General features: G+C 41.9%; 2 protein-coding genes across 2 annotated transcripts; both read left to right on the forward strand.

Moving 5' to 3' along the window:
- Positions 1 to 929: 929 nt before the first annotated feature.
- On the forward strand, positions 930 to 6968 carry asb16 (ankyrin repeat and SOCS box containing 16). Its single transcript, XM_083931998.1, has 7 exons — positions 930 to 1066; positions 1269 to 1619; positions 2675 to 2942; positions 3325 to 3733; positions 3835 to 3918; positions 6039 to 6149; positions 6240 to 6968. The coding sequence occupies exons 2-7, from the start codon at positions 1274 to 1276 to the stop codon at positions 6423 to 6425; spliced, it is 1404 nt and encodes a 467-aa protein (XP_083788124.1). The 5' UTR covers positions 930 to 1066; positions 1269 to 1273; the 3' UTR covers positions 6426 to 6968.
- Positions 6969 to 8421: 1453 nt separating this feature from the next.
- tmub2 (transmembrane and ubiquitin-like domain containing 2) lies at positions 8422 to 12642 on the forward strand. Its single transcript, XM_083932112.1, has 3 exons — positions 8422 to 8622; positions 10389 to 11023; positions 11471 to 12642. The coding sequence occupies exons 2-3, from the start codon at positions 10404 to 10406 to the stop codon at positions 11856 to 11858; spliced, it is 1008 nt and encodes a 335-aa protein (XP_083788238.1). The 5' UTR covers positions 8422 to 8622; positions 10389 to 10403; the 3' UTR covers positions 11859 to 12642.
- The last annotated feature ends 116 nt before the right edge of the window (positions 12643 to 12758 follow it).

A 12758-nucleotide genomic window follows, 5' to 3' on the forward strand; every position in this document is an offset into this window, starting at 1 on the left:
ATTGGTAATGTTTAAAGCTAGAAACAGAATCCTACCAGAGGAGGAACAAAAGTAGTTGTTTTTTACATCAGAAAAAGCAACTTACAGGAGGAAGTTTGACTTTAAACATCAGTGTGTACGAACAACATTAAAACGAATGTGCTCATTTGTTAAAACTGGGGTCAAACTGTGGAATTCACAGCAGGATGAATTAAAAAGTTATCTGAATATTTTTCAATTTAAAAGATCGTATTTAACCTAACATATTGAATCATATAAACGTGGCAACTAGCTTAATGTACATATGTTATAAACCATATATATATGTTTAGTATTGAATTTGGTGATAACTGTGCGAGGGTCGGGGAAATCAGGGGAGGTCATCACATGTTTGTGTTCTGTTGCAGACAAATATAAGAACTGTATTCTTCTTATCTGCTCCTTTCCATTCATGTAAATATTTGAATGTATGTAAATGTAATTGTGAAGTCAATTTATTATTGTGTGTACAATGTAATGAAAAGGCATTTTCATGAAAGGAACAAATAAAAATACACTACAATACAATTCCTCACTGCAAGTCCACATGTTGAATTCCAATAGGAAATACATTTTTAGGATTATAACACATCTCCTCAATGTGATGTTTAAATTAGATGGAAGCTGTTAATGGCTCTGAGGTATCACACGTGAAAAGGTTGCAAACCAAACATTGTATTAGATGTCAACACATTTTATTATCCTTTTTACCTGCAATAATAGCTGGACTGAGATGTAGTCTATCTTGACATGGTGCTTTGGTTCAAATGAGTGTTTTTGGGGGACAGAAAATACAGATACGGGTCAATACTGCTATCTGGTGGCCATTTTGGGTAACACAAGTATCAGCTTGCATTCTGATCTATTTATAACCAGTGCTGAAGTTGTATTTGAGTAACAAGCTTGTGACTGCGTCCATAAAGGAAGGAAGGGCATTTCATTTGGAGCAACATTTGACATAAAAGGCAATCAAGACATATTTCAACTATGTCTTCTTTTACTTGAATTCTGCTTTGACCCTTGTGACTCACTGCCTTTCCAGTAAAGGGTGAGTAAAAGCTGCAGGGTGACATTTCTCTAAACAGTAACTGCACAGTGTTTAAGAGGAAAGAAAGACCTTGGTGCTTTAGAGATTTTCATTTGAGGACTTACAGGAAAGCGGCATAAATTCTACTTTCTAACATGCCTTTTTTTTCTTGCAATTTGTCAAATGTTAATTCTCTCCTCTCTCTCCTTGCTCTCACTTTAAGGCGACATGTCAAAGGACACGTTTGCGTTCACTTCTACCTCACTGCGCTCCCTGAGACTGGAGCAGGAGCTTCAGGAGTGGGAGGATGCTCGGCGAGCGTTGGCTCATAGGAGAGCTATGACAAGGGCCCCGTTGCCCCGGGCCCCGAGACCTCCTCCCAGGCAGCAGCAGCAGCAGCGGCTCCAGGAGGTCCGGGCCCCTCCACGCCAGGTTCGATGCAGAGACACGGCCATCCACAACACCTTCATGTGTGGGGACATGAAAGGAGTGTATGCAGTGCTGAAGGACCCTGCAATGGTCAACGCTCTGATGGAGACGGTGCATGAGGAGATGATGTGGGCTCCAGAGATGGGTACGACCTCTGATAATCTCACATAAATGCTGTAAAAGGGACAGTTCAGATCTTTTGAAGGGGAGTTGTATGAGGTACTTCTCCACAGTGAGTGTGTTACCTACAGTACATGGTACACTCCCAGTTTGGAGAAGCACTACGGTGGACAGCAGCTGAATATATTTTACCTACAGAATTTTTTTACCTAACTGAAAAGGGAGTTACAGCTCTACTGCTGCTTCGATCAGTCGTTTGTTTGTGTTATTGTGTAACTTTGGTGTTTTAAGTGAGTTAAGAAGTAACAAATCGACCACTAGAACTAACCACTCCAGGCAGCGGTAAAACAACAACTCCTGTGTTCTGCAAGGTAAAATTTGTGTTTTTGTCAATGGAGTTTGGTGAGAGCATACAATTGCTACAGTCCCCACCACGTTACCTTAAACATGGAAGTCTGATGGCAAGTTAAAGTGGTGAAAATATTATAAACCCAGCACACACTTAATGGATTGGATTTGGATTGATAATAACTACTTATCTTAACGTAATGTTGATCTTTTTTAGGTGGATAAAATACCATGAAGAGAACTGGAAACAGCGTTTAAGGGAGAGCTCCATTCATTCCTATGAAAGTTGTTCAGTGGCACTAGTTCTGCATTATGGGGCCCATAGAGCATGCACACTAGAGACTTCCAGACTACTTCCAGTTGAGCGCTCCGGCTAACGTGAATGGGGATTTAATGGTTTAATGGTGCCGCTCTTCTTGACTTTTAAAGTGTTATCGGAAGAGATTCTGATAGTGAAACAGGTCATTTGGCGAGGGCTGTAGTGCTCGAACATAAAGGTATCCCCGGATTTACAAACATCTTTTTCACCATGTAAGTCAATGGGGAAAAAGGTATTTTTGGGCCCAATGGCATCATATGACAAGCTAAGTTCTCCTGCCTGCTTCTTCAAACTGGGAGCGTGCAGGCCGCCATCCACTGTAGGTAGCACACTGACTATCGATAAGCACCTTATCTTACCCCACTATAAAATATCCAAACCATCCCTTTAAACCGCCTTTCTGTTCTTGTCAGGCATGTGGACACTGAGCTCCAAAGTGAAGCAGACTTCAGCCTTACGCCTGGCTGCCAGCAGAGGACACTCGGGGTGCGTGGAGGAGCTGCTGTTTCGTGGGGCTGAGGTGAACGCTGACCCCGGAGGAAACACAGCCCTCCATGATGCTTGTATGGGCGGCCACGCCGTCTGTGTCCAGCTGCTGCTTTCTCATGGAGCAGATCCTGAACTGCTGGCTGCAGATGGCAGCGCTCCTCTTAACCTCTGCTCCTCCGCCCAGTCCTTCCAGTGAGTCACACCTGACCATTTATACTATATATAAATAATCTCTATTAGGCCCAGTTTCACCACTGGGTTAACTGAAGGTCTGTTTAATGTTAACCTTCTTTTACTGTGCAAACATGCGTCATCTTTAAAAAGTAATTTCCTCCTTTTGTGGTAATAAAAGTCTAATTAAAAAACGTATAATTACATAAGTATATAAATAATTATTTATTATATTATTTATAAAATTATATAATAAGTATAATTATAAAGACAAATGGTTCACCGAGAATTCAGGAATATGTCATTTTTCTTTAAGACTTTAAGAATTTCCCTGAATCGAAATATCTTTCATCTTCTTTCCTCCAAGAAAGCTTTAAAGACTGGGTGTTTTCTCTCGTTCCAGATGTGCCGAGTTGCTGTTGGACGCCGGTGCAGAGGTCAGTGTGAGGATGAGGGAGTCGAGGCTCACACCTCTGCACGTGGGCGCCCGGCGAGGCCTGGAGGAGCACGTGGAGCTCTTCCTCAGACACGGAGCAGACGTGGCCGCCACGAATCAAGAGGGGGAGACCCCACTGAACGCTGCCTGCTCCGGTGCTGAAAGGCCCTCTGAGGCCGGTCGATATTTACGTGTGGTTCAAAAGCTGCTGGGTGCGGGAGCTGACCCCAGAACTGCAGGCCGGAAGCAGCACACCCCTCTGCACAACGCCTGTTCAAACTGCAGCCCGCGGATTGTGAACGTCCTTCTGCAGCATGGAGCCAAGGCAGATGTGGTCAACTGTGCAGGATACACACCGATGGACTGTCTGATACAGGTAGCAGTAGCAGATGTGAAGTTTAGGATCTGACTGATCACGTAGAGATATTATTATAAGATTGTGCAGATGGATTGACACTTTTCTACTTGTTCTTTAAGGCGGTTGAAGATTACCCGGATCAGCAACCAGAAGCAATAGCTCAGTGTCTTCTGAACCATGGAGCCCAGCCGGTTTCACCAAAGGTAAAAACAACCACACTGAGATACTGATGCATGTTCATGTTGTTGTTTTCTAATGCACGTCTGGTCGACAGGCGGGTAAACGGTAACAGAAACGGTTGAAATTCAGTGTTTCCCTTCAAAGTAACCTGAACCCAACCAATCATCTATACGCCTCAACACTACATAAACTAAACCCTAAACACCCTGCAGGAGGGAAACACTATCTGATACAGGACCTGCACAGTCAGCACAGAGTTTATAGATCATGAACTTTTGTCAGGCATCGCTATCTCATCTCATCTCATCTTCAACCGCTTATCCTGGATCAGGTCTCCGGGGCCGCAGCTTTAGCAGGGGACCCCAAACTTCCCTTTCCCGGGCCACATTAACCAGCTCTAACTGGGGGATCCCGAGGCGTTCCCAGGCCAGTGTGGAGATATAATCTCTTCACCTAGTCCTGGGTCTTCCCCGAGGCCTCCTCCCAGCTGGACGTGCCTGGAACACCTCCCTAGGGAGGCGCCCAGGGGGCATCCTTACTAGATGATCCTGAACCACCTCAACTGGCTCCTTTAAACGCAAAGAAGCAGCGACTCTACTCCGAGTTCCTCACGGATGGCTGAACTTCTCACCCTCTCTCTAAGGGAGACTACAGCCACCCTCCTGAGGAAACACATTTTGGCCGCTTGTACCCGCGACCTCGTTTTTTCGGTCATGACCCAGCTTTCATGACCACAGGTGAGGGTAGGAACAAAGATTGACCGGTAGATCAAGAGCTTTGCCTTCCTCAGCTCTCTTTTCGCTATGTGAAGAAAAACATCTTGAAACTGAAGCCACAGGCTGAAAGAACCAATCAAAAGAGACAAACCACATCAATAACTGATGAACCTTTATGCAAAAATTAAATCATTGGGCTTTTATATCTTGTTACGTTACAGTTTTTTTTGATTGCTTTGACGCAGTAGTCGACTCAAAATCCACATTTTTCAAAACTGTTAACGCAAACGCCTAAACAGTGGCACCAACGGTCAAAATGACTCATTTTGCCTGCAAAAGGCTCTACCTCCGCCAAAACATTTAAAATATGGACCAAAAGCAAATTTTGCCCTCAAACAACACAACTTGCACACAAGTGCATAAACACTTCCAATCAGTCATTAGACAAGGGGCATCAAAATACAAACTTCCGCTCTCAATGTGAATCAGTGCTGCATTACTGGTCAGCAGCTTACATAGCAGTGCCAATTTGCTTTCTTGCAAAACATAGATCCAGAATCATACACAATGATTTTTCAAATTTTATTGAATGCAGTATTCATTCTTTTTTTTTGAGATTGTGGCTAAGAAATGAAACATTCCAACAGAAACCACATATATAGTATAAAATTCCATGACTGTGTAAGACATAAGGAAAATAAAAATAAAAATTCTGTACAATCAAGAAAAAAATCTCTTCTAGTCAATTCTCTCTTGACAAATGGGCCACATGGCCTCATCTACATCGCACTCAATATTTTATCTTGCGATGCACCCAGGGAAAAATCTTCTTGCATGCCTGATCCAGCCTTGGCATGCCTCTGCATCTATATCTTGGGCAGCAGTGGTCATTGCATCGGTCAAGGGCATCTGGTCATAGGGGCGATGATCGTAAACCTTCCATCTCCATGCACTGAAGAATTCCTCTATAGGATTTAAAAATGGAGAGTATGGAGGAAGTCTGCAGACTGATTGCAAATTGAAAAGTTTTGTGAAGCAGTGTCAAACAGGTGCTTCAGTGATTTCAAACTGGTCAAGAAGTGTCTAAGAGATGGGAACATATATGTTCTGTCTGGTTACCACAGCTAAAGCACTGGAGTTTGGACTGCTTGAATGACATCTGCGTTAACTGATTTGCAAAAGGGTGCAGGAAGTGTGTCAAATCAATGACAATGGGTTAACTCACTTGCAAGAGGTGTCTTTTGCTCTGCTGAGAGAGTGATGATGAAGACTGAGAGGTTACCAGTTTCTTCAACCAGGTCAAAGCAATCAAAAAAAACTGTAACGTAGGCTAGGAACTAAAATGTAGTTTGACTTAAAAGCATTCTGAAATCCTCTCGGGTAAATCTTTCAGCCGGACAGTATGACTTTGTCTGTCCTCTCTCCAGATGTTGAAGCAGTGTGTCCTCTCCCCGGCCACTCTGGAGGTGATGCTGAACTCGTACACATCCATCCCTGCCTGCGAGTGGATGGACTCTCTGTCCCAGGAGATTTACGAGGTGAGCAGCGTTTACGTCGCCTCTTCTCTTCTTGTTTACCACCGGGCAACGTGAAGTGTTTTTTCTTGTTTGTCCCTTCGCTCCCCTCAGAGACACAGGTCTTTCTTCGACTTGGTGCGTCAGCGGAGCAGTCAGCCTCGCTCTCTGCAGCACCTCTGTCGATGTGCTTTACGCCTGCACCTCGGAGGCCGATGTTTCCCGGCGGTCAGTGAACTGGACATTCCCAGCTCTGTGAGGGATTACCTGCTGCTACGAAACGATGGGACGCTACTGTGACTTTAGATCTTAAATTGTGGTTTTGCATGAAAATTGTAGTTTTGCATGAGAAGTGCAAGCAAAAATAAATATAGAGTAATTCTATGTATATGGTTGAATTACACAATACACATTACCATATGAGAAATATGCTCTATTAGTACTCGAAAGAACAGTGGTAGTAATATTAGGGTTGGAATAAATGTTGTTATTTTGCATTTAAGTGATAAATGTGCAAATAACTATAGCAATAACGATACTTTTACACTTTTACTTCACTCCAATTTAAGGGATATTTTTAGCTGCACTACATTATTTCAGTTTATTTCAATTCCTTATTATTTTATTTATTATTAAGCAAAAAAATACATAAATAAATAAAATGTGATTATTAAGTAGGAGATAAATGAACTGACGGAACAATCCTGCTTTGAGGCCAGGACCTCCTTCCACAGTAACATACAGACACAAAAATGAATAAATAAATGTAGCACAAAATGAGTTTAAGATATTTTTTTATGTTGCATGAGCCTGTGGATGTTCTCATTTGTCCAGGTCATCGTTATCCCCAAAGCAATTTCAGTCAAAAGCAACTGGACTTGGTTATTTGTCAGGAAGACATTTCATAACCAAGTCCAGTTGCTTTTGACTTAAATTGCTTTGGGGATTTATGTTGCATGTATCTATTTATCTCCATATTTATTTAAACATCTTTTCTAATAATTTATTAATTTATAACTTTTTATTTTTTATTTTTTCATTGATACCTAGTCATTTTCCGTCCTCCATCTAAAAGGACGATATTTATTTCTGAAATGCAGTGGAGTGGCAGTTGAAAGTGTCACGATTGATCATATATTATAAACGATGATTATTACAAATATAATAAATAATAAAAAGGCTTCTAATTATGGAGAAGGGAAGGGATTAAAATGAGTTATGCTGTTTATTAGTTATATTCATTTTTTTCAAATTTGTAAATTTAATGAATTGATGTCATTGTGTTTTTTTTCTTTGTTTGTTTTTTTGTCTGCCTGCAATGTTACGATCATTTTTGTTTATTATACTTTTAATTGCTTTTGTTTTCTGTTTTAATTGTATTTAAAAGTTGAATATTTAGAATCTTTATTAAAAGCAATATTTAAAAAAAATAATAATAAACCCACGGGGCGTTTTGAGGGGAACAGAATGAAAGTATTGCTTTTCAATGAAAACATATATTTAGTCTGAATCAATATTTAAAAAATGTTTTTGTGGGTTTGACACTGACTTTCTGTCATGTTCTGTTTACATTGTACCAGCCATTAAGCAGCCGGCATTGCAGGTTACCAGGGTTGTCTGTTGTTGGATGCAGCTACTGTAGGCTGGCACTGAGTGAAATGCAGTTTGCCAATCCTGCAGCTGCTTATCTGTCCCAGCAGCTGAGTGACCAGAGACAGGTAAACACAAGAGTCAATATAGGCCAAACATTCACTCCATGGACTGAGATAAAGGAGTTCTAAAGTATTCAAACACACGCAGAAACGGCTACGTTTCTCCTTGATCGGTAAGCTAACTTTTACGTTTACTTAGCTGTAACGCTAACCGTCAGTCAAACTCCTCTGCAATACCATTTGCAGGAGGGGATGGGTTCAAACCATAGACTGTATAATGATTCATATTATATATTAATAATTCATTGATACAGTCTATGGTTCAAACAGGCTCAAACTGACTCCTGTAGGCTACTGACAAACCTGGCAACCCGACTGCTGGAGTTATTTCCTGTTGTTGCGACTACGATCATGAGACACTAGATGGCGGAGTTCTGCTCATTCTCCATATTCAACCTTTAAATATTAGAAATATACATTTCATGGATATAAAGGACTCCAGTAAAGTACAAGTACCTCAAATGTGTACTTAAATGCATTATTCTTCTAAATCACCAACATAGTAAACACCACACCGTTAATATTTATATATTTATGTATATTTATCTATCTGTAGTTATTATTGTTTGAGTTTGATTGTTGTGAGGAGCAACAGGCGCGTTCCCGTCTCAACAACAAGCGCGGTCCCGTCTCAACACCAACGCGGTCCCGTCTCAACAACAGGCGCTCCCTCAACTGCCCGACGTCATGACGTCAGGCCGCCTCTGTGTTTATTATGTGTAACTGCTAACTGTTAGCGTTGAGCCTCGTCTTCAAACATGCTCTGATTTTTTAACAGCTGGCAGGTAAGATTTCGTTTTGACACCGGTGCTGTTTTAATAAAAACAACCTCACAGTCGTCGTTAAAAAGATAAACTTTAAGACAAAAACAAAACCGAGCGGCGAGAGTCCTCAACAGCCGAAGGTCGTTTTTCTTTTGAAGCTAGCATGCTAACTTAGCTCGCTAACTAGCCACATAAACTACAACATAACAAGTGAGCAGCACTTAATATTAGGCTTTATACTTGTATTTGTTTTGGTCTAAATGTGGAGTTTAAAGACTGGTGGCGTAATAAATCACTGGTGACAGGACCGGCTGCGTGTTTGGACACAGCTACATTAAACAGCTGTTGACCCTGATAGCTGCTGCGGATCTATACGTTGAGTAACTTTCGCCATAAATAACACCGGTAACGTTTACACGTCGTTGAAGGGAAGTTCATCTGCCACTAATCTTGCTTATAGTCAAAGCATGTTTATGTAAATAATGTCTCTATAATGTTGTTATACGTGTAGAAACCCGAGTGATGGGTGTCGCTTTATAAAGAAGCCTTGTCTGGATGTGCAGGGACTTAATCACAATATAACTGCACCTTGGCTGCAAGGTTGTTTTTAAAGAGGATGATGGTTTAACTTTGTAACCAGTTCATTACATTGTCTTACATTGACCAAGAGAAGCAGGAACAGGAAGTGGTCGACTGTCATATAGGCCACGGGTGGGACGTATGGATGTAAGAGCCCCCATCTTCTGTCACAACAATAAAAGAACATATTTCCAGTTTCTCAGTTGTGGAGATTCACTGCTTTTCTTCATCTCCTGTCGAACTGTGAAGATTAATCGATTTAGTTGTCAACTATTCAATTTGCCACTATTTTGATAAGAGATTAACTGTTTGAATAGTTTTTTTAAAAGAAATAAAAGTCTGAATTCTCCGATTTCAGCTTCTCAAATATGGATATTCTCTTGTTTCTTCCCTCCTCCATGACAGTAAAGTGAATATCAGTGAGCACTGGACAAAATAAGACATTTGAGGACTTCTTCTTGGGCTTTGGGAACATTTTTCACTGTTTTCTGACATTTTAGAGACCAAACAACCGATCGAATAATCGACAAAGATGATGATCAATAATCATTAGTTGCAGCCCTAAACTTAATTAATGGTTAAAAAATAAATAGCTTTGTTTGCAGTCCAGGTTGGACAAAACAGGTCACTCTAAGCCTATTTAACATAATTGTATAAGAATTGATCTATTAATTTAAAAGATAATTGGCGATAATCGATAATGAAACTAAAAGTAAGTAGTTGCATCCCTGATATATCATGATTCAGTCAAATCCAAGAGGTAATATCTGTTTTTGTGAATCCAGTGCATTTAAAAAATAAAACGAATCAAGGTACTTTGTCACACTAAGCATATACAAATCCTGTAAATCCAATATTTCCACAGCTTATTGATGAACAATATTGACCACAACGGCAATATACAACTAGAGATTATAAAGGGATAATAAATGGTAATGCAAAATGTCAGTTATGTCGAGTCACACTGCATCTCCCATCCCAACTGTGTTTTAAAGATAGTGCATTTTTTTGGGGGAAATTGCAGTTAAAATAAAAAAATATGACATCATTTGTGAAACTAACATCACATTTCAGCGACAGTAATCTCATGAGAAAATGGTATGTGTTGAACTACACTTGGGTAGCCTTTAACGTGTTTAGTTGTGCTTAATGTTGCTATGTTAATAAACTTAACTTGAGCTATAGTGTCATGTTTGTCGTGTCCTCAGGTTTGGAGGACAGAGATGGCAGTGTGTGCACTGACCATGCTGGATGGGGTGGAGGATGAGGTAACAGCAGCAGGTGGTGTGTTGCTCCTGGTCCTGGCCCTCGTCTTCGCTTGGCTCTCAACCCACGTGGCCGACCGGGGAGACCACATACTGGGCACCATCCTCACCGTGGGCGCTCACGCCTCTCTGATCGGACTAGGGGGCCACGACAGCTACAGCGGAGGGTCTCCCAGCGCCGACACGCCTGAGCAGCAGACTCCTCCGCCTTCTCAGGAGAACAAGCCGGATGACGGAGAGCCTGGGACTGAGAGAGGAGAGGGGGAGGGCACTGGGGAGGGAGCTGAGGGTGTGAGGACTGATCTCCTGCTGGACATACAGAGCAAACAACCACAGGCCGGTAGACTGCACACTTCAGATGAGGAGGATGATGAAGAGGATGAGGAGGAGGAGCTGCCGGAGGATGAAGATAAAAATATTTTAAAGGATATCCCAGTGTTGTCCAGCACCATCTCCCCCACCACCACCACCACTACTTTTACTACTGCCACTTCCATCTCTGTCCGTCTGAAGTATTTAAATGACACGGAGGAGGTAGCTGTTGTAGAACCACGGGATACAGTGGGAGTACTGAAAAGGTAAAACAGCCCCAAGCACCCACTAAAGACACAGAGCATATATACATATATGCTTCTTTGCTTAGAGTTAGATGTAAAGATATACTACACCCGTGCTTAGCTTAGCATAAAGACAGGAAACAGTGGGAAACAGCTAGCCTGGCTCTGCTAATTAACACATGATGTCTGAGTAAAAACAACGCTGTGTGGTTTTATGAGTGGGAAACTTTCTTGGCCTTGATTCTTGTCATCACTGCGAGGTTGCCAGGCAACCAGCAGAGACTCAAGAAACCTCAGTCCTGGCAGTTAGGTATAACTTTAAGACCTAATGTAATCTAAATGAGACACAGAGGTTTACGCTTACTTTGGACAGGCCCTGCTTCCAGTCTTTATGCTAAGCTAAGCAGCTGCTGGCTAATCTTTAAATATGCATTTTAACGACTCCTCTTTCTCGTCTCTCTTCTTCAGTAAATACTTCTCAGGTCGGGAGCATCAAATCAAACTTATCTACCAGGGCCAGTTGCTGCAGGACCCCAAGAAGACTCTGTTATCCCTTAACATCACTCACAACAGTGTGATCCACTGCCACATCTCCCAGGCTCTGCACGAGGATACTCCAGAGGAAGGGGCTCAGCCCGGGGCTGGAGCCGGGTCTGGGGTCTCTGGAGGATTCAGGGCTGCCGGCGTGGCCATAAGCACGGGCAGCCTGGTGGTGCCCGTGTTTGTGGTGATACTGGCCGTGGTGTGGTACTTTCGCATCAACTACAGGCAGTTCTTCACCGCCCCCGCGACCATCTCCCTCGTGGGAGTCACTGTGTTCTTCAGCTTTCTGATATTTGGGATGCACAGCCGCTGAAAAGGCAGAGAGAGGGCACACGCTTACAGCTGAATGTTGTGAGGGAAAATAAAAATAACGACAGCAGTGGGTGCCGCCTGTACAAACGGATTCATCCAAACGGGGCTTGGTGAAAATGCCACAGCTGATTGGATCCCTGCAGAATGTGAGTGGGTAGCTGTGTGAGGCCGTTTGTGCATGTACCAAGACAAAAACAGCAGATGAGATGATCGTACAGTATATGTGGAGTAAATAACCGCAGTGAGTGAAGTTCACCTCAAACCGAACTGTACTTCAGCTCCTCTCCAAACATGACTTAGTGGTTCACACCATGTGTAAAGACTGTCTTTATCTCGTCTGCTCTTTTATCTTTGCTTTCTCGTCCGTCTTCGTTTTTTAGGCCACTGTTTCTGTGTGAAAAAAAAAAGTATAATTAAACTGATAGATGCAAGAATCTTAAATCTTTTGGAACCACTCACTGTTGTGCTCTGTGCAAGTCGAACTACCGTTATTTTGTGTTATTTGAATGAGTCGGGCTGCGTCAGTGCTAAGGCTAAAAAAAAAAAAAAGTAGGATTTTTTTGTTGCTCAAACTGTTGCTATGTAGTAATAGGCTAATTTAAATAATCACTAGACCTGAAAATAGACACTTTTTGAGAAGCTATTGTAAATATGTTGAGTATCTTCTGTAAATAAAATGATAGAATGAATCAGATGAACGTGCATCTGGCACTTAAAGATTTGGAGGGGGACGTCGAACCCTCCTGATTATGCTGGACTGCTTTGGCTTCAGTGATGTCTCAAATTAAAGCATTTCAAACCAAACCTGGTTCAGTATGTGTTTGTTGTCTTGTTTTTCTTTTATTTATATACAAACAAACAAACACAGTATGCATGGTACTGAAGAAAATAATCAAGATCA

This window comes from Echiichthys vipera (genome assembly GCF_963691815.1).
Source record: "Echiichthys vipera genome assembly, chromosome: 17".
Taxonomy (NCBI): domain Eukaryota; kingdom Metazoa; phylum Chordata; class Actinopteri; order Perciformes; family Trachinidae; genus Echiichthys; species Echiichthys vipera.